Source organism: Drosophila mauritiana, chromosome 2L, assembly GCF_004382145.1.
Source record: "Drosophila mauritiana strain mau12 chromosome 2L, ASM438214v1, whole genome shotgun sequence".
In the NCBI taxonomy this organism is placed as follows: domain Eukaryota; kingdom Metazoa; phylum Arthropoda; class Insecta; order Diptera; family Drosophilidae; genus Drosophila; species Drosophila mauritiana.
The window spans coordinates 17593572-17614692 of record NC_046667.1 but is presented as its reverse complement, the minus strand read 5'-3'; the positions used below and the strand labels follow the sequence as shown (position 1 = coordinate 17614692).

General features: G+C 42.0%; 3 protein-coding genes across 3 annotated transcripts in view; all 3 read right to left on the bottom strand.

The window, feature by feature from the left end:
- Positions 1–251: 251 nt before the first annotated feature.
- LOC117150267 (protein croquemort) lies at positions 252–2224 on the bottom strand. The gene is made up of 5 exons (XM_033317073.1): positions 2053–2224; positions 1691–1993; positions 797–1608; positions 643–733; positions 252–578 (listed from the first exon to the last, which is right to left on the bottom strand). The coding sequence occupies exons 1-5, from the start codon at positions 2179–2181 to the stop codon at positions 372–374; spliced, it is 1542 nt and encodes a 513-aa protein (XP_033172964.1). The 5' UTR covers positions 2182–2224; the 3' UTR covers positions 252–371.
- A 1258-nt stretch (positions 2225–3482) lies between these two features.
- Positions 3483–5618, bottom strand: LOC117150269 (phosrestin-2). Its single transcript, XM_033317075.1, has 4 exons — positions 5390–5618; positions 4174–4981; positions 3800–3929; positions 3483–3739 (listed from the first exon to the last, which is right to left on the bottom strand). The coding sequence occupies exons 1-4, from the start codon at positions 5496–5498 to the stop codon at positions 3692–3694; spliced, it is 1095 nt and encodes a 364-aa protein (XP_033172966.1). The 5' UTR covers positions 5499–5618; the 3' UTR covers positions 3483–3691.
- Positions 5619–13661: 8043 nt separating this feature from the next.
- LOC117139667 (insulin-like growth factor-binding protein complex acid labile subunit) overlaps positions 13662–21121 on the bottom strand; it is a 48995-nt gene continuing 41535 nt past the window's right edge. Inside the window, exons 6-15 of the mRNA XM_033302143.1 lie at positions 20055–20182; positions 19197–19340; positions 19018–19122; positions 18822–18948; positions 18521–18717; positions 18260–18415; positions 17054–17200; positions 16748–16910; positions 16147–16278; positions 13662–15112 (exon numbers count right to left, since the gene is read on the bottom strand). Coding sequence (XP_033158034.1) covers positions 14520–15112; positions 16147–16278; positions 16748–16910; positions 17054–17200; positions 18260–18415; positions 18521–18717; positions 18822–18948; positions 19018–19122; positions 19197–19340; positions 20055–20182 — 1892 coding nt within the window. The 3' untranslated portion in view covers positions 13662–14519. The remainder of the gene's footprint in view (positions 15113–16146; positions 16279–16747; positions 16911–17053; positions 17201–18259; positions 18416–18520; positions 18718–18821; positions 18949–19017; positions 19123–19196; positions 19341–20054; positions 20183–21121) is intronic.

The following is a 21121-nucleotide window of genomic DNA, read 5'->3' as shown; positions in this document are numbered from 1 at the left end:
TTTTATGTATATTAATTGTAAGTAATGTAATCACTTAAAAAACATACAGATGATGTTTTAATTATAATTTTAAAAACAAATAAAAAATGTTTTAAAATAAACTTTTATTTAAAGAGTTTATTTAATTTTGTGAACAAGCTGCTATAAATTCATCCACGCAATCATTTAAAGAAAAGGAACATAGAAAATTATAAACTTTAACTACATTAATTGTTGTAAAATGAAGACATTTAAAGTTTTTATTAATTTTTTATTTGTTAAGATGTACTTTATTTTAAAGCTAGAACAAAAAATGTTTAGAGTTATTTATCACATATGTTTTTTGAATCACATTCATGTGCTGCTCATAAATAAAAAATGTTAATACTAAATTAAAAGTTTCGTTCGACCACATTGGCCGGAACTTCCGGTTCATATGGAGTTTCCTCGTTATCCTTGAGAGCCAGTTTGTCCGACTCGGCCTGGCCATACCACTTCCTCTTAATGGTAAGTAAGGTGCCAACTGCTATAAGAATGCAGCCCAGGCACAGGAATCCCACTCCAGTATATCTTCCTATAGCGGGTAGATTCAGTACCAACTAAAAAGCAACATACATTATTTGAAATAGAAATGATAGTAGTTCAACAAGATCTAAAACATACCCTAAGTTCTGAGGCGAGGGTTTCGTCGATTTCTGCTCGACTTGCAGTGGTAAAAAGTGGAGCATAGAAGCTGGGAAGGCCCTTCAGTATGCTAAGGGAAAATGGGTTTATCAAGTCATAAATATGGTATGCAACAATTGTTGTAAATAATTACTCTATAACGTTGTCTGGCTCTATGTACAAGGTAATCATCACATTGGCATTGACCTTCAACGGAACTCCCATCTTGCGCTCCATGATAATGTAAAAGTTATTTTGATCGTAATTGGGATTGTAGCCGTTAATCGTGCTGCCATAACTGTCGTCCGCATACATAAAATGATCCGCAGAAAGGTACATGGGAACTCCATCGGCACACGGTCCCAGGTCAGTGGCTCCGGTTGCAGGACAATTATCTGGTTGGCGCTCCAAAGGACACCAGCACTTCGCGTTACCATTGATCTGTCCATTGTCGAAGGTGTTCGGCGTTATTTCGTACTTCCAACCCGTGATGCCCTGGATCGTTTCGCTCTGTCCGGTGAACTCAAGATTTATGATACGACAAGTGTCCGGAATGAAGATGGTCAAAGCCTTCTCCTTGGGCTCATCGGGCACAAAAAGATCCGTGGTGCTGCCATTGAGACGTCCACATTCTCCGTCGTACCAGCCCGTGTGATTCTGGCCCTTCCAATACTTAATTTCACCCATCTCCTTGATGTCACCCACTCCGGTGTGTACAGTGAAAGGACCCTCGAAGTCCTTCGATCCGTTACGGTTGAGGAACCAGGCAAAGTGATCCGACTCGATTTTTGGGACCAATGGATTATTCAGGGACATGGCGTAATGCAAAAATTCGTCGTAGAAACTCTCGAACAGCCATTCAGCTGCCGTGTGGGTCACAAAGAGATGCCCACCATTCGCATTAAGGGCCTCGTTGAACATGAATTTCAGGAAGACGTTGCTATTCCGCATTTGGTTTGAAGCAGCCTGCAAAAGGTAAAAAAGAAAATCTCCTTTTAGACCGTACATACCCAAATTGTTTTTTAACAGCTGCTTATTGCTTGCTTACCAATGAAGGTAAATGTGGGGCTGTAATTAAATCCGTTTGCTTGCCGCCAGAGAGCTCCTCTTCCCAGAACCAAGTTCTCCTGGGGTTAAAGGTCACTGTGCCATTGTCGTGCCACTCAAGATCCATCTTCTTCCTCTCCTCCCGATAAACATAGGGTCCTAGTTGCGCGAAAGTAGGTTTTACTCCATTAGCCTGCACATCTGCGGCATTTGTCCAGTTCCAAAGATACATGTAGACATACACCGGAATGGGCAGCTCCTCCCACTTTTCAAAAGTCTTTGAAGTGGGTGTCAACGGCAAAGCCTTTTTAATAAATTTATTAGTATTCCTCATTGATTTTATTTTTATACACCGCCTCTCACCTTCATAATCTCCGAGTCTATAAAGCCGGGCCAGCATATTATGGCTAGGAGTCCGGAGACCGCGAAAAAGGTTCCCAGGCCGAAGACCCAGACCTTTTGTTGGGTCACCCCACAGCAGCTGCAGCACATATTGAGACGAAACAAAGGCTTCCGAGCGACTGCGTAGTGGAAAAATATCGCTCGAGTTTTTATTCATGCACCGCTTAGTAGATTATCCACTAGTAAATAAAGCAGCGGCTAATCAGCATGTCTACTGTAGTAATTAGCTCAGTTCGGTTTGCTCAATTGATACGGTGGGGTGATTGTGAACTAAGTGTGTGTTTAGAGTACCGAAAATCCTGATAAATGCAAAAGACTGCACTTAGTTTATTGTGGGTGCTAGCTAATCAGCCAGACTAGCAGTAGTAGCTACTTCATGAGGCCACATACCAAGTACCAGTTGGTAACTAAATCAGATTTAGAGATACATGGTACAAGGTAGTATGGGGTATTAGTGATCGACTATCCGAATTTCAAAGGGGACATAAATCAGGTTTAAATTGATTGAGTACATTTTTATTTTAGGAATTAAGTTCCGATTATCAATTTTTAAGTATTTAATGGCATTGCAGAGTGCTTCCTAATTCGCATTATAAATTAACTCGAAGCTAGTTGATTAAACTATTAATGCGGTCAACTATTTTTGCCTTGAGTCTAGCCCATCTTATCGGTTATATAGCACGTATGCTTAAATTAGTATTTGCAATGCAATTTTTATTGTCAACCACTATAAAATATCACTTCCAAAGACGGCAATCTAATCTGCTTAATGAAATTCGATTAATCCCAAAACCATTTTGACTAATCACCCACCTGCTCTGCCGAAATGATGGCAGTGTGAGTAGCAACTCTTTAAGCAGTATTTTAACGCTGACTATTGGAAAATAATAAAAGCAAGAGGCGTTATCGTAAATATTAGCTGCTAATTGAAAGTGGGACAAACCATTTGACTGCAAACATTCCCAAATTAAATGGCTTCGGCTGAAGTGTGTTCGCTTAAATTTTACGCTTTCAAAGTCCACCCTGAAGCTCACCATACTATATCAAATTGTCCATTTTCCTTACTCGATTTCAGTTCAGTAAACTTCCTCCAGCATAGTTGGCAAGTATTAATTAGGCAGCTCCTCGGCTTCTCAGAGTAGCAATAATTGGAATTACTAAGCCACAAAAGCAAGACCCACTATTAGTAATTGAATAGATTGCACTGGCTTCTGTTGATTTCCCCATTGCACTTCAATGTACATAATCAGCAGACACTGCAAGATATCAAATACTAGGAAATGCCTTGGTAAGCACATTATTAAATATTTAGTGTCCATTCAAACTTTCAATGCTGGAGCCTTTTCAAATACGCCGTGCTAAATTCAATACAATACTCCAAAAAACATACATAAACTCTGTTCATATTTAATTGTTAGTTGAGTTATAAATATAATACACATACACACATATATGGATATTGGATTTGCTATATAGGAAAAGTACGACGACTGCAGTTCAGAACATTTCAGCAACATCAGCATTTTTTAGGATCTACAGAAATCGGTTTGACCTGTAGAAATACGCCATTTTTTTCGTTGGTTGAGGTAGCCCTTTCAGTTTAGGCCTCAATGGAGCCCTCGGCTTCCAGTTGGGCCTTGCGACTTGGCTGCAAATAATTGATTGCCTTTCAATAACTTTTCAAATAGTTGGTCAGACCTTTTATTACCTTCGGGTGCATCAGAATAAATGGCAGCTCAGCGCAGAGCTCGCCGCCCAGGGCGCCCAAGAAAAGCTTGACCTTCACAGCATATGAAACAATTATGCCAAAAGCATCCCTCGCATCCTGACTGGCAATACTGAAATATAATTATAAATATTAATTTTTCACTCATTAGTATGTGTTTTATGCAATTTTGTAAATACATTTAGCTAAAGAATTGTTAGTCACCGGGAAAATCAAATTTTTAAAAAGATTCCTAACTTTAAAATTTGATTGAGTTCGCTATATAATTTACTTATGATTTTAAGTTGACACTTAATAGAAGATAATATTAGTGTTTTATCTGCTAAGCTATAATACTTTTATTATACTACACTCACAGTGTGGTCGAGGCCAGAGCCGTGTCCTTGCGCTTAATATCGCCCTCAACGGCGATGCCCGCGCGGTCGCAATTGGCCACCAGAGTGGGCACCAGGTACATGACCTTCTGCAGGCTGGATCCCGGGTTCAGGGGACATCCCTCGCTTGTCTCCATGAAGGCGATCGTGTTGCGGAACTGACCGTTCTGGAACAGGACCACATCGACGCCCTGCTGCACCATGGCCTTGATCTTCTTGACCACCTTGTTGGAGTTGTTGCGCACGCAGATGTTCACCGAGATCTTCTCGCCGTGATGGTACAGCTGCTTGTCGAGGGTGACCTCCAGTTCGAGCTCCCCGGGGGACAGAAGGAAATCCTTGCGAACGACGGTGCAGGGCTGGATGCCCTGCTTGGTGGGTGCGTACTGCACCTTGCGAATGCCCAGGTTGATGGTGCTCCTGCGATGCGATCGATCGCAGTCGCTGTCCCCGGTGAAGATCTTTACGAAGTACTGGACTCCGCAGGGCTGGCTCTCATCACTAGCCTTCTGCTGGAGAACCACCGAGGCCGGCGAGCTTGGTGGCATCTGCATCACGAAGGGATAGGCATTGGAGCCGAGCTTCTTCAGCAGACGCTCCTGCATCTTGGTCAGCTGGATGTCCTGCTTCTGGGGCGGGCACACCTGCTGCGAGACCAGGGTCAGTTCCTTCTGGAACCGCAGACCGATCATCTCGTCGTCCTCGCGTCCATACCGGAAATTGCAGACCAACTGCACGAAGATCTTGCGGTTCTGGCGCACGTACTCATCGTCCAGCACAACGATTCCATCTGCAAGAGGACGCTAATTAATTGGAGATTATTGTTCACGAGCACCCAGCCTCTTGCTTTGCTTGCTCACGTAACCGATAAACCTGGTTAGCTGCTAGTGCAGCCGACTTAACTTAAGTCCCTGGGCTATTGAATTCAGATGCAATGTTGCATAAATGGCAGCTGAATTCAATATCCCAGGGTAACTCCCTGAGTTTATATTTGCTGGTTGGGACATGCCGATTCGAAGTGTAGTTTTTATAATTTCATTTTGATTCGATATCACTTTTTAGGGAAGCTATTTAAAATTCCAATGTAACAAGTTTGAACTAAAGTTGCACTGAAGTTCTTTCCGATTTAATTTCTGTACCAATGGATTTCCTCATTCGTAAATTCCATTGCACAAGTGCTTCGGTCTGTGACACATACCAATGGGCTCCACCTGAGTCACGGAATCCACAAAATCACGCCTGTTCATGTAGAGCGTGATCATGTTGTTCGGGGAACACTTCTTGAACACCTTGAAATTGACCACCATTTTGAAGCTGTTTATCAAAAGCTCTGCGGAAATAGTTTAAACTTCAGATGTGACTTTAACGTTTCGCGCTCGTTCTCGATGGGATACGCCGCGTTGCGTGGTCCACTAGGCTATTAATTAGCGCTCTTTGGCAATCCGGCATTTATACCTGGCATTGTGGCACCTGTCGCCCCTCTAAATTCAATTAGCCGCACAGCAGAAATTCAGCAATTGCACGGCGGTAAACTACTACGGCTTCGGCAACCTTGCTGTGCGCAGTGTCTTTGATATTGACATTGCAGCACGACATCGACATCGATGGCTCAAACATTAAATAACGCGCGAGCAACACGGCGTATTAGCAATGCAGGGCAGGCGAATGTACAGAAATAGCTCGAGAAATCGATTTAGTATGCGTATTTTGGTTTGTTGTTTTCCGCCTAGGATGACGTATTTAAGCACAAACATTACGTGGTGGGCTTTGTTCTTTTCCATTTACGTAATTGTTGTTAATTTAATTGAGCCATATACACTCCTCGGCTAAGTACTGATAAGTAGCTCTTTATTGTGACATTTATAATAGCTGTATGCTGACTAGACAACGACGAGTTGTAAAAACGAGGTACTTAATATATTCCAAGTATACCCCTATTCAGTAACTATACATTTTAAGACATTATTTCCTTCAGGATGTTTTAAATAATTGGTGAAGGAGCCCATTTCAAACAGGATGTAATCTTATAATTATATTAAAATAATATTAACATAGTACGTTGTATCGTAAGCATTTAAATCAATTTTTCTCCAACGAATCCAGACGTTATGTGTATATAATGACACATAAGCACTTAAACTTCACCAGTGACTGTCAGTTGAAGGACCTGCACATTCAATTATGTAAAAATATTCTATGCAAAGCTGCTGGCCCTCTCACCACTTGCCATTTCCATTTTGTGCTATGAAATCACATTAGCATAAAGTAGGCTACTTAACAAAGTCAATGAACGTAATAATTATACTCCTGACATTAAAAATATGAACAAAGTTGTGTGAAATATATTGTTCTTTATTGTGTGGTTGGGGACCGGACAGTGGGGAAAGTGGGGCGGAGTTTTCCACCAACTACATCCCTCCCCTTTTCGTGTGTGAAAATGTGGAAAGTGCGGGAAAGTGCCGGCGGACAGTCGCCAAGGGTCCAACAAAACCGACAATGAGGCCCTTAATAATAGCAAAACTTTTGCACTCACGACGTGTGGGCCAGCAGGAAAACGGCGCTGGTTATGGGCTTGTCTCTCATTTAAATACATTACAAGTGAACTTTCCGGGAGGCATGGACACGGTGTTGTCCTGAAAAATGGCAATATGTGAGTTGTTCTTAAGATTCTGTTTGCAAAGCGTTAAGAGCTTTTAAATTCAATCAGTCTGTAGGGCCAGACGCAAATCAAAAATAGAAGCACCTGCCTTATAAAGAAAATCGTTTTCATAGAAATATCAAGGAAAATTATATTATTGAGTCCATGGTTGACATTCTAAGGACGTCTTTAAGTACAACGCATTTTATTCGAAAACTATTTCAGCTTTATTATAATTACACGGATACTTCGAAAACCCATCACTATCTGAAATTCATATGTGGTCTATTGAACCAGTCTTTATATAGCAGATTATAGCCATACAATAAAATTGCAAACGACCGCAAAAGGTTGACTTTATTATTTGTGCGCAATTGAGCTAGCTGTGGGTGGTGTTGACCCATACCCCTTCAGACTTCTAAAATTTCCGAATTTCCCTTAAAGCAGGAGCGATTTAAAATGCCACGGAAGCAGTTTGCCACCATTCTTCTCTTTCAGTCCACTCGAGAGCTAATTTGGGCAATTCAATTGCCTTACCAAGGCGAGACAAAGTCGTCGGCCAAATTGCATTGCACAATCAGCGCGATTGCCACGGACCAAGCTGCGGAGTTTGGCCAAGAGCCCAGAACAGGCATAGAATCCAGTGCAATTGTCGTTTGGTAAAATCGACGGCTAACTGGAGCCACACTTTTGGCCAGAGTCAGACTGCAAAGAAAAACGATTAACTAAAAACTAAACTAAACATCTGTAAAAAAAATGTTTAAAAAAATGTATTTTTATAAAACGTCATTTACATTTTACTAAGAGAATATATAATTTTCTTTTATTTATAATTGGCTTTCATTCTGGCAATTTACTTTTTAAGAAGTATGCTATATTTTACATAAGAAATAAAGTATATTTGCATACTTTTGCGCTACCAATTGAATAGGAATATTTAAAAACTATTAACAAATGTAGCAATACTACAATTTACAGATAACATGCATTATCTTAACTAGCCATTGGGAAGCAAAGTATTTTTCACTGTGTCGCATTTTAAAACGAGAAGGTGAGCCAACAACTTCAGGTGGCAACTTGGCCCGCACCACCTTGATGCATGGCCGACATCTGCCATTGAAACGTGCGCTCGGGTAGCCACAAAGTTTTAGGCCAAATATCGTTGGGCGGCGAGTGGTGGGCGACTCATCAACCCGATCAGGGCCAATAGCACGGAAAATTGCAGCGAAGCCGAAATTGTTGTCTTATGAAAAGTAAAAGCAAACAGAATTGGCGCCCAGCCTTGGCGCGAGTTGCTGCCATTTCCAGTTACCATTAGCCGGAGGAAGGACATGTCGCACCCTCTGCGTGGGCGTACAAAAAGTGTAGGAAAAACTGGAGAAATACACAGGTCCTGTGCTGCATGAGCGGACTTGGCAGCGATGTCGTCGCCGTCTGACGATGTGCAAACTGGCGAAGTGACAGCAAATGGCGCGGAAACAGTGTGTGCGCCAACGTCAACTAATCGTGGGTGAACGAATCTTTGTATATACCGCCATGTCCATGTATAGATATAACCATGGAGTCTGAAGTCTGAAGATTTCGATGCCTGGGATCGCGGACAGGTAGCCGTTGTTGTTGACGCCAGTCGATTGCAGGTGCACTGCCAGCGGGGTTTCAGGACGGCGCACCCTGATTGCATTGACATCTGCATCGGCGATGTGTTTATATTTATATAGTTACTTCGCCGAATGCCAACAGTTGATTTAATTGAGTCAGAACTAAGTTGATAGACAGGTGCTGTTTTGGCCAACAACCCATTAAAATAGATCAATATATCAAGATGACTTCACCTTAAAAAGCATGTAAAGTGTATAAAAAATGAATATAAAAAGCAATTATAATTTTACGGCAAGCATGATTATATAAAGAAACCCAATGAATACCATAAAGAAATTATCAAGAAGAAGTATTAATATAAGGATATTCGATGGACACTAGATTTTAAGTACAAGCCTCTTGAGTATTTTTGTTTTCTGCCCAATAATAGGTATTAAACAAATAATAAAGACTCTAAGTAGAAATAAACCGCACCAATTTGGGAATACCAAAGCCGGCAAAGCCCCTGAGGTGTATCATTCGTCATAAATGCAATGGTAAGACATCCGAGTGCATCGGATGCAAAGAAAGTGGTCGGAAAGTGCGAAAATATGCTTTCCAGCTAGCCAATTCGCTCCGTATGTACGTTTCATAAGCTCTGCTGTTGGCGTTGTCCGAAAAATACCACTATTGCCGGCTAATTTCCCAGGTGCATGCTTGCTTGTTAAATTGATGTATAGCTTATGGCATATAGCGCATATAGCAGCAGACCAAGTCCGAGCCCAAGTCCGTGTCAGGGGCGTGCGGTGGGAGGGGGCGACAGAGTAGCAGTCAGGCAACGTGGCAAAAAGGGGGTAATAGAGGGTGGCTTGGTGGGTAGGAGCATAACTGAAAATATTGTGAAAACGGCATTGGCCTCCGCACACAACATTGGCTGCAATGGTGGCACCTGTACAGGTCCCTCTCCTCAGCACCAACATCCAGGTCCTGCATTTGCGGTCGGGTTTTTGACACAAATTTTGCCGATGACATGTTCAATACACAAAGCTGCGTGCTTAAGTTCGCTCATCCGTATTGTTGTACCATGGAGCCCCGACAACATGTAGTCCTCGATATTTGCAGCCAGCACGTGTTTAGGGTTGCCACAGCGCCGTTGTACTCCGTGTGCGAGTGGGTGGCGTGGTTGTGTGCTGGCTGCTTGGCTGCTTTTGAGCCAACAGTGTTCCCGGTTTTTATTTATTTTCGTGAAATCGAAGCTTCATATTTAATTTTGATGTTCACAGTTCAATTTTACAATGTTTGGCATGGTATTGCTATTGTTAAAATTTATATGATGAGCTTTAAGCAATACTAATTACTTTAGATTAAATTGTCGTTTAACACTAAAATCTTATGTTGCAGCCACTAAGATGTGCTAATCCTTGCATTATGTATTTAAAAACTATTTTTGCTGATTTAACCATGATTTGCCAGCACTGCTGTGACTACTCTGTGTGCAGAGCTCTCAACTTCATTAATCACATTCAGCGAAATGAAACAAATTCACAGCGCCATGGCCTCACTTTTCCGATGTTGTCTTCTCTTTTTAAAGTTCTTTGGCCGGTTTAAATTTGCGTTTCAGGCTGTCAGCGGGTGTCAAATAAATTTGAGAATATATACTTTTTTTCGTTGCCTATTTCCGTAAGCCACATTATCCTATTAAGGGATTTAATGGAGTCACACACGCGCGCAACTTTGTCTCATCATAAATCTGAGAAGCCAGCACAGCGGGTAATTCTCCCTGAAGCGTGAAAAATGCCAGAGGACCGAAGGCCAGAGGAGAAGATGGAAGCCACAGCGTTGTTTGATATATTTACCTCATATCGGATATTTATGCCTTTCACTTACCAGGTAGCGTATGGATTTATGCCACAACGATTATGGCCAATGGCCAAAGTTGCCACACAGCCAACTTTACCAAAAGCCCTCAAATTAGCAGAAAGCTTAAGGAGCGCCCTGGCTATACGTGTGGCATTTAAATTATTTCATCTGCACCACAAAAATTTATGAATTTGAAAAACTTTATAATAACACCCAAGGGACCGCTTTTGGCCGCGTTGCCAGTGAAAATATATTGTTGGCCATTCGGCAAACAAACTGTTTTGCCTCTGCAAGCTATTCAAATGTTGACGTCTTATCGTTTTTGGGTTCTTGTAGAAATGTATCTGACTAAAGTAGAGTTTTGCAAGTTTTATGTTTATCTGACTAAGAAAGTTGGCATCTATACTGATGGCCATCAGACTTGGCAATACTTTTATTTAAGTCGGCTTGAACTTCGAACACTTGAGACGATTTAATTGGTTGTGCTATAGTTGCCGTCTCTTCCCTCCATTTAACCCCCAATTCCTTAACCCCCTAATACATCCTGGGGCCATCACATTTCATAGCCAGCCATACTTTTTCTGTTCGGTTTGCTGCGCATAGTTTTGCATGTGGGCTTACCACAAAAAAGACTTTTCGATTTTGAATTTATTTTTTCTTCTCCATGGAGTGCTAAGACACAGCGAGAAAATTTGGATCCTTGCTAAGCAATATTTTGTAAGAGTTTAAGAAAATGGATTTGAATAATAAAGTTATTCAGAGTTGGTTCTTGGATTGGCTGTCAAGTTTACATAATTTGTATTATAACGAATTCATTAAATGAATATATGCATTCCTGATAAATATTTTCATGGGATACAGAAGTATAAGACCAGTTGTTTTCTATAAAATAATATATTTTTGAAAATCCGTGTTGTGCTATTGCCACATTCATTTCCTCTGCATAGCGACAACAGTTCTGCCATAATAAAATTCGTGTTCTGACGTTTCTCAGCAGGCTTGTCACACGTGTCGAAGCGTTGCAGAAATCTCGGCACCCCTCCGGTTCTATTTCCCCTTTTTTATGCCGAGCCCCCGTGGACAATTCAAATTGTTCATTTGCGCTCTCTATGCAAGCGGCATCCTCCTCGTTTTTGTTCCTTGCTGTCAGAGGTTAAAGCCTAATGGTTTTTGCTTTGAAACTTTTGCAAATGCTTTGAAAAGCAATTAGTACTGACAAATGCGTGCCTTGACATTGCTCGAACTGAAGACATTGCCTGTCAATGCGTTCAAACGATTTGTCATGACTGAGAGGCGAAAGTTTAATAGCTGGACGAAATAATGATTGATGAGCTTCAGAGGCAAACGACAAACAAGTAGTTTAAACGGATTAATTGAAAAGATAATTTATATTTTTTAATTAAAAGTTATAACGCCTTAGAAATCTAAATCTGATTATATTGGAGTAGAAGCACCAATTATTTTGGCACGCTGATCATCTTATCAGCTAAAGAAAGCTGGTAAACCTGGCTGAAATTTAATTTAATTCCGACATTTTTCCGCACTCAAGCTAAGTAAACCAATAAAGCGAAAGGCAGGCGAAAAGGAGCCGGTTGAGACAGAGGCGCAGGATCCAAGGATCCAAAGGTTCCGCTCCTCCTTGCTGCACTGCACCAAAGTTGAGTAAGCTGACTGATTAAATTTACACATCGAACCGCAACTGTTGCACACTGGCATACGAAAAAGTAATAAAAAAGCAAGGAGCCGGAACAAATTTTATATCCCCTCCAGCAGCGGGGAACAAAGCTGAGGAAGTCGAAGTCTGGGCTTCTGTGCATTAAAGTAGGAAATCAATTGATGGTTGCCGACCAGATGGGAGCCGTTTTCCTTCGCCAATTGCTTGTAAGTGGGTGGTTGTAAAAGTTTTTATATCCAAACCGGAGTGCACACTGCGTATGAGCAATGCCAGCTGCTTCGGGTTTAAGGGCCCCCGATGCACCGAATTAAGAAAGATGGAAAAATGGTCAAACTTCATACCGTCCAAATCGAATATCTCCAGTGGCTATTTAGGATTTTTCTATGGCCTATCCAAAGGAGGGATCGTTCACTTCAAATGTTAATCAGAACCGGACAGGACCCTTCTCCATGCCTCCTTCTCCATCCCTTGCCAATGTGTCAAGTGTAGCAATATTGATGTGCAATCTCGAGAGCTGCAACCGCACTGCTCAATTTGCATGCGCCTGGCCACTCGACTGCTGTGCAATTTGAAATGCATTTTCAATGCTCCAGTCGCCCTTCCGAGTGGAAACTCCGGTTGCCTGTGGAATGGAGGGGCTTTTACAAGCCCCATGCATAAATTCAAATGTTTTCCCGGCCAATATATGGAAACGGACTCGGCCAGGACATTGTCTCTAAGATATATGAATCGGCAAACAAATGGTAAGCAATTTTTCACAGCGCCGCATAATGCATCGTGTGGTTTGCGATCAATAAGCTCAGTTTGCATCATGGCTGAGCACATTGGATATGCCACACACTGTGTAAAGAGTTTATTAAAGAAATCCTAAATTGAATATAGCCAAGACCAAGTTTCTTAATGTATAACTTCAAATATAAACATCTAGATACGCTGTAAACAAGAAATATTTCTTAAAACTGTATACTTTTGGATTAAAGCTCAATATCATAATTATAGAGTCAATGGGTTCTGCAATTTAACATTTTTGGGTATGATAACCTTTACGATTTAATCTACCAAAGTATCTTGCAACAAAAGTAAAAATCGGATTTTTAGTCATGCTCTTTTTGCCATTCCATATTTTAAAGTCCAAGCCAAGACTCTATTTCACTGACTGAATTTACCAAATGCATACTTGTTATGCCAAAAATTGGACTAAATTAATCGATTTTACTGCCACTTCAATTACTTTTAAAAGGATCTACAGTCCCAACGTGCCCCCTTCGGCTAAATCAGAGCGCACTGATGCAGCGGCAGCTTGTTCACAATGCAATCAGCAACAATAGCAATCCGAGTGCCGTATCCTAGCCACCGCGGAAACGGAAGCAATTTTCATTTGCGTTGAGTTTGGTTTTAGCCTGGTGTCGTCCTTGCGGTCGCTTAGGAAGCGCTGCTCCGCCTCGGCGGAAAATGGAGGGGCGGAAAATGGGAAAGGGTGGGGTTGGGTGGGGACGGAAAAGCCAGCACATGCTCGGCGACATGTTACCAACATAATTTCAGATGCCACACAATGGGATAAGATAGATGGGGTGGCGCAGGGCCAAGAACGGAAAACCGCAAATGATGCAAGTGTGCAGTGCAGTAAATGTGAATTTTTATTAAATAAATTGCTCGCAAGAAGACCTTACCATTTTTGCGGATTCCATTTTTGGTTCAAGAACGACACGTATCTCCTCCTTTGGTTTCATAAACAGTCACACTTTATTATGGATTACGGTTATTGCTGTGTAAAATAAATACAATTTTCCGACTTAAGGATACGTGAAAATGCCAAGTTCTGTTATTGATTCGAGGGGAGAACCGAAAATCGTTTGGGCTTCTAGTTGGGTTTCATTCAAATGATTGCCGACTTCTGCTGCTTTTGGGTTTGAACAATATACTTTGACATGCCTTACACGCTAGTTCTATATAGGTTTTGTATGTGTCTTGGAAATCTATGCCACTAACTACGTGCTATATTAATGTTTACTTTTAAATTCTCAAACAGCGGCTGCTCAATTTTGAATCGCATTGGCCAAATATACAAGTTCGTCTTTTTTCGCTTACACATTTTACACCTTAGTTGTTATGGTTCGCTTGCCTTAATACTTATTTACAGAATACGCTCGGTTTTATCACATTTGAAATGTGTCGAAATGAATCGTGTGTGTCGTTATACTTTACCTAAATTTAGACCAATTTTATATACAGATGCGCATATAAAAAACATTAAAATTAAGTTACAAGTATCTTATTGAAACACTGGTAAAGTTCGTTAATTGTGAAAATGGCAGTATGGAATAATGGCGTATTCCTTCGGGAAAAGGCCAAATTTGATGATGATCGCCTGGAGTGATTAATGAACTTAATTGCGAACTCAAATCCTAATTACTGCACTTCAATGCGACCCCGCATGGCCATTAATTATACGCCCCGTCGTCCCGTTGCACATTGCAAGTCCAACTCTCCGGCGGCTTACGTCGGTGTCGTGCAAACTGTTTGCTGGGCAAACTTCGTAGCTGATGAGGACGCGTTGGCTCCCGATGGGCCCCTGGGTCAGTTAACGCTGACCAGCGGCTCCAGCGTGCTGCTCAGATGGACCAGCTGCTGCTGCACCTCCCGCAGGCTGGCCAAGCTGCCGTCCATCTGGTGGTGGTGCTGTTGCGGTGGTAGCGGTGGTGGGGGCAGGACCACGACCACATCCTCGGCGGGAGTGGGTGTGGGCGTGGGCATGGGCGAGTGAGAGGGGGCTCCTGGCGGAATAACAGTCGCCGCCGCTGCCACAGCTGCCAGGGTTGTAGCCGAGCTCGGCGAGTGCGACACACTGTACATCAGGCTGCCCATATTGGGATGCGGATGCTGCTGCGGAGGCGGCGGTGGTGGTGGCATCAGCTCGTCAATGGTGCAGACGCGATCGTCCACGGGAAAGGTGAAGTTGATTTCTTTGCCCTTGTCCTCGGATATTCCGTGAACGGGCGTGCTGCCGTTGGCAGGACTCAGGCTCAGGCCCTGTCCATTCGTCTTTGGACCATTTGGTGCCGCCGGGGAGGTGGCCAGGGTCAGCGTGGTCGTCGTGGTGGGCGAGCTGCCATTACCCAGCGTTGTAATCGTGGTCGCCTCCAGATTTTTTTCCAGGCACTTGCTCTCGCCTGTGGAAGGAAAATAAAAAGAACGAAATGAGAAACAAATGAGAGCCAGCTATGGAATGTCGGTTTCCATCCAGATGCACTTCAAAAATCGAAATTGGTACTTACATAGTTAACAATATTCTAATTTACTTAAGATCTATAAGGTAAATATTTCGGGAATTCCATTAAATTATTTATTTTTAATTTAACCTTTTGTTTGTAATATTATACTTTAGGCAACGAAGCTTCTATTCACAATTTTGAAATAACTCTCGAGACCAGCTGTTTCAATAGTTTTCACGTCTATCTTTTTCCTTCATTTCAATAATATTTTTTTAGAGTGCCTGTGTGCAAACTGGGGCAGCGAAAGGCTTCGGCGGGGTCATAGTTTTGCACATTTTTCTGAATTCTAAGAACTCCGTGGGAAGTGTGGGTAGTGCTAACAGTTTTTGCCTGCTGTCAGCTGAAATTTTTCTGTTTTTTTGCCCTGTTTTCCCTGCCCGTTTATCGTGGGAATCGAATTTTTGTGTGCGGCCAAAAGTTTTCGTTGTGGCAGGGCGACAGGCTCTAAAGCCATTTTATTGTTTGTGCAGAAATGCTACAATTGCGTAAATTCAGAAGTTTGGCTTTGTTTTCTTTTTGCCGACCCTCTGGTCCCTTTGCCCCTTTTTCTTTCGGTAAGGTTTCCCTCGAGTACGTTCTGCTGAATGGCGGATGCCCCAAGGACAACTTCAGGTGAGCACAAACATTAGCGCCGGCGGAACTTGGTCAGTGTGAAATTTATTTATTCCCCAATTACGCTGGGAGTGGGGAGCTACGGGCTCGGCATAATGAAGCACGTTCTTGTAATTAATTAAGTGCGGCGACTTTTTTCTTTATTTTTAATTTGGTGAATCATGCGCGTGCCAGTATCCGGCACATAAATTTCCGGATGTCGTTTTTCCCATTTTTACTTCTGCGCCTGCACTTGGCAATTTTCCCGTAGTTCGGGGCTTAAGACACCTCATCCCCCGGACTGCAATTAAATTTAAATTCAGGTACTAATCTGTACTTACTGCCATTCAGGTGGTCCTCCCTCGTGTAGTAGCGAGCCCGGTTTTTCGAAAAGCAGGCAACCAAGGACAGTATAATGACGGCAATTAGCACAAAGATGATGCCACCCAGAATGGCCAGAGTATTGAGACCACCTGTCGGTTAATTAACAGAGACTTAAATGTTAACGTAACTGCGTTTGCATTTTGAATACTCTTTTTAATTGTATTAAATGTAAGATAAAACAAGAGAGAACGCTGTAGTCGGCTATCAGATACCTGCTACTCGCACTCCCTGCTGGGCAGATGGCGATATGCAAATCGACTGTTTCAGAGTGTGAACAAAAGCTCCACCTAGCGGTAGGTAGTTGAATTGATTTTAACTTTCTTAAAAATGGATATAAAACAATATAAATGCATTCGGCTAGTGATTCTGATCAAAAATAGTATGTGCTTTTAATAATATAGTATAATAATTATAGTAATAATTTACAAGAAACGGGTATAAATAATCAGTATGAAAAGACTAACTCAATAATTTGCATATTCACTTTCAGATGCTTTTACAAAGTGTTTCAGTCAAGTACTTGCTCCAAATTAATTTGATACTGCATTATGTCCTTACCGTGCTCAAGAAAGTTATATGATGTGCTGGCGGCATTTTGCTCCTCGTCGGTGATGAAAGTTAAGCACGTGTGCAGCCCGTTGATATCCAAATTATTTATTTCTGCACCTCGAAGACTCTTCGGCAGAAAGCAAATGGGATAGGTATCCCATTTCCACTGCAGCTGCAAGGACGGAAAACGAAAGTGAATCAACTCATGGTCGTGTTGTAAGGCGTCATCAATCAGCAACGACTTCGAAAACTAATTGAAATTGAATTTTCCCTGCCGATGGCGTTCATTTTGTTTGCAACTGCATTTCCACTTACTTGTCGCACGACATTTATCAATTTCCCCATGTGACACTCGTCGCATATCAAAGGATTGTTGTCGAGTCGCACGTTGCGTATGCCTTGGATCCTGAGGGCCGTGTCCTCGCTGATGCCGTGTAATTGATTCCGAGATAAGTCCAAAAACTGTTGGCGAACATGGGCCGGGAAAATGGCCAGAAAAGTTCAATTAAAAGTGCATTTCAAGTGGACGGACAGAAGGGAATGGTTGGTAAACAAAAGTTTAATTTTTATTGGAAAACTCTTCTGTTTAAATGACAATTAGCTAAGGAACACGTATGGCAACACTCAGAAATATAAGTTCTGAGCTTAGTTTAATTTTGAATAGCAATTGTAATGCATTAAATAAAATTATTAATTATAACTATTCGGAATTAATAACTATTCGGAACTTAAAAAATTGACATCTGTAATGCCTTAATAAATCCCTGTTAATATGTAAATTAGTCCACACAGCAAGAGGCAATTATTTTTTCGTGTGTAAAAGATTCAGAGAATCAAGCAAAACAATTTGGTAATTTTTGGGCCAGCCACAATAACAGTACCCAAATGGCTTGAGTGAAGTGTATACACAATTAAATTCAATTAAAATGAAAGGCTTAATGGCTATAAAATGATTGTTGTTGCTCGGGCTGTTGATGCTCCTGCAGCTCTTGTTGGTGCCCAATACATTTGCCATAGAAAACGGCAACAATAACAGAAAATTCGATGGCAGGACTGAGGCAACAATGGATCCCCAGCACGGCACCGAAAACAATCCGCAAGAAGAGTGCAAGGACACCAGTTGGCTGGATATAAATTGGGGTGTAAAAAAGGAGCTAGAGAAGTGGGGCTGACTGACATGGGGCACGTACAAAAACCAGGGTGACACACAGACGGATGGGTCATGAATCCTCCTGGCTGGAAAACGGAATAAAGCCACGGCTTTGGCCCGTTGTCAGAAATGTATAAACAGAAACGGCAAACGCTAACGAAAACTGCAAATATCTCTTCCACCACCCTCAATTCCAGTGATGGTACCTGGCTGCACAATCTCCCCTCAATGCTTTACAATGAAATATTCTACAAATTGGCCAGCAGGAATCAACAGTCCACGATGCAGGACAATAGATCTCGGGGACAAATGTGTGCGGCATTCCAGGCTGAATTATTACCCAGGTCCTGCAACTCCTGTGAGTGACTTACCTCCAGTTCTCGACACGGATCGATGACCTCCAATGCCGTGTTGTTCAAGGAATTGCCGGAGATATTGAGATATCTCAGTTGCTTGAAGGGATGCAGTAGACCAACGGGCATTGTACCCATATCCGCAATCGCCAGGTGGGTGAGCTGGGGAATGAGCTGGAAAAATAGTTTGGAACAGGTGAAAAAAATGGCTTATGCATGGAATCTTTCAGTATATGAAATAAATATTTAAATCTGTAACAGTTTAATAGGCAAGCTCACCTCAAAGGTTTCTCTCATCTCCCTAAGATCCATCAGCACATTGCCACTTATGTTGAGCGTCAGCAGGTTGCTCAAACTTCTAATGGACTGCGGCTCCAGGCGAACCAGTTTGTTGTAGGACAAGTCCAGGAAGGTCAAGTTGGTCAGCTGCAGAAACGAGTCATTGGGCACTTTGGCCAACCGATTGTACGACAAATCTAAAGTGGTTCAAGCGAATGAGCCCAAGAAAAAGAAGGCAAGTAGAAAGCAATTTAGAGTTTTTAAAAGACCGTCGCGGAGGGAGTATAATGTCATGACGCACCCAGATGATTAAGACTCTTCTGCATGCGAAAGAGTTGGTCCACCACCACGGACAATTGATTGCCATCCAGCAGAACTTTGGTCAGTCGCTTCACATCGCGGAATTCATCCTTGTCGAGAAACTTGAACTGCGCGAGAGGGAAAAATAATTGGAAAAACTCTTTTGCGAGGGTCGAATTAATGTGGCCAAGACAAACCTCGTTGCGTCCCAAATCCAATTCGCTTAAAAGCGGCAATAAATTGTACATCTGCGGATTGATTTTTTTCAGCTGGCAATTGCGACACTTGAGCACTTTGAGTTCCTGCGACAAAACAAATCATCAAGTTTCGCTGCCATAACAAAAGACTTCAACATTTGTATTTGCAGACAACTCACCGGCACATCGCGAAACACATCCGGCTGTAAATCCTGCAGCGGATTTCCGCTAAGGTCCAGATACTTGAGTCTACTCAGCATGAAGAAGTTGCGCTGCACGAGCTCCACAATCGAGTTGTCGGCCAAATTAAGGCGACGCAAATCCTTTTCGGGCAAAAGAAGCAATTTACCAAGTTTATTACGGCACGCACTGAATTAATAATGTTTTATGATCAGGCACTGCAGCTACGGCTAATAATTCATAAATCAGGCAAATATTACCGGGTCCCGGAAACTGCCAAAAAAGTTGCAAACGCTGCACTGGCTTTTCCCGGCAGAGGGCGGTGTGGGAAAGCGGAAAAGTGGAAAAGTGAGGCGGTAAAGGAAGTCACCAGGGCGCAGTGCGCAGTGCAAAACAAAATCGAAAGCACATTGAAGACAACGAAACTAACTTCTGTGCACTTGCACTTCCGCCGGCTGCCGGGAAAATTGGGAAAAGTGGACCAGGAGAACTTAAATTCAAGCACGTAGAACTTTCTTCTCTTTCGGCCCGAAAAGTAGGCAACAAATTTGCAGCAGCAACAAGGCTATTAAAAATGCCACACAATTTATTACACGAAGGCCAAATGCAATCAGCTTCGAGATTGAAACTGACAAACTATTGCTTTATACGAGCTTTTCATGAAATTTACGACACATTCATAAAATCGGATTTCCTACGTGCACAAAAATTCCTCTCTGAACGAGCAATCCCTCTGTTCTTACTGGGTGTAATTAAGCAACTATATGAATAACATAATGATATTCAATTTTCAATCCCGCACAAATGTGACAGATGCAAACAAAAGGCTATCAATCAACAGTTCGTTGTGTACTCACCGTCAAATGGCGAAACGTTGAACTGGCCATGCGTAAAACTTTATTTTTCGATAACTCCAATTCCAGTAGGTTGTCCTGTCCTCGAAAGTTGTTCTCTGTGATATTGGTTATATTGTTCTTGGACAGATCTGCAACAGAAATGTATGGTGGCATGGATTTTATTGTCAGTTTTCTAGCATAAGAACAATATGATAAACTATGAATGAAAAAATTCCCTTAACCCGACTTTCATTTAAACAACTCTGTTCTCCGTTTGTTTTGACGCTGCTTAAATAAACCCAAAACACACTACACATACGCCCCATTGTCTAGCAAAAATCCAGAGACGACCACGCCCCCCTTAAACATACGCTAAAATTAATTTAAATACAAATAGGAAAAGGCAAAACCAAGCCAAAAGAAATGCCAATTGTTCCGTGCTGCTCTTTGCTGGCAGACCGGAAAAAATCCCTTAACTGCAGTGCAACTCGGTTTTTGTAGCTTGTGAAACTCCTGACAAGCGAATGAAACACCAATGGCTGAGGGGGCCGAGCCGAAAAATGAGATCAGAGCATGTAAATAATTGGGGGGCAGTACCATGGCTGTAAACCGCCAGCAGGGGGCGCTACGGTGCACATAAAGCACAAATAAACAAGTTTAAAGCCCCAACGATATCGGGGCATTGCTTTCGTTGGCTTTACACTTGCTTTCTGCCGACGCCGCCAGTCGAATCCTCTTTTATTTTTCGGGCGCTTTCTGCTGTTTGGCGCATCAATTTCAATTTTATTGACAAGACAACGGGCGTTTGGCAGGCCAAAAGCGAAGTTTCATTACTCTTTTATGTATATTTCGTACAATCATTTCAAACTCGATTACTCTATACAAAGGAATTCTTAACCGTAAATCTGCAGATTAAGTATTTTAAAGAAAATGAATTTTTAATCAGTAAAAAAAAGGAACAGAGTTAAAGCTGTCCTTTTAACTTGGCATACTTGAGTGTTTTATAAACAACTCTTTAACCTTTTGAATTAAACATGAAAACTGATGATAAATTTGAGAGACCCAACTTAAAAATTGTTTAAAATCAG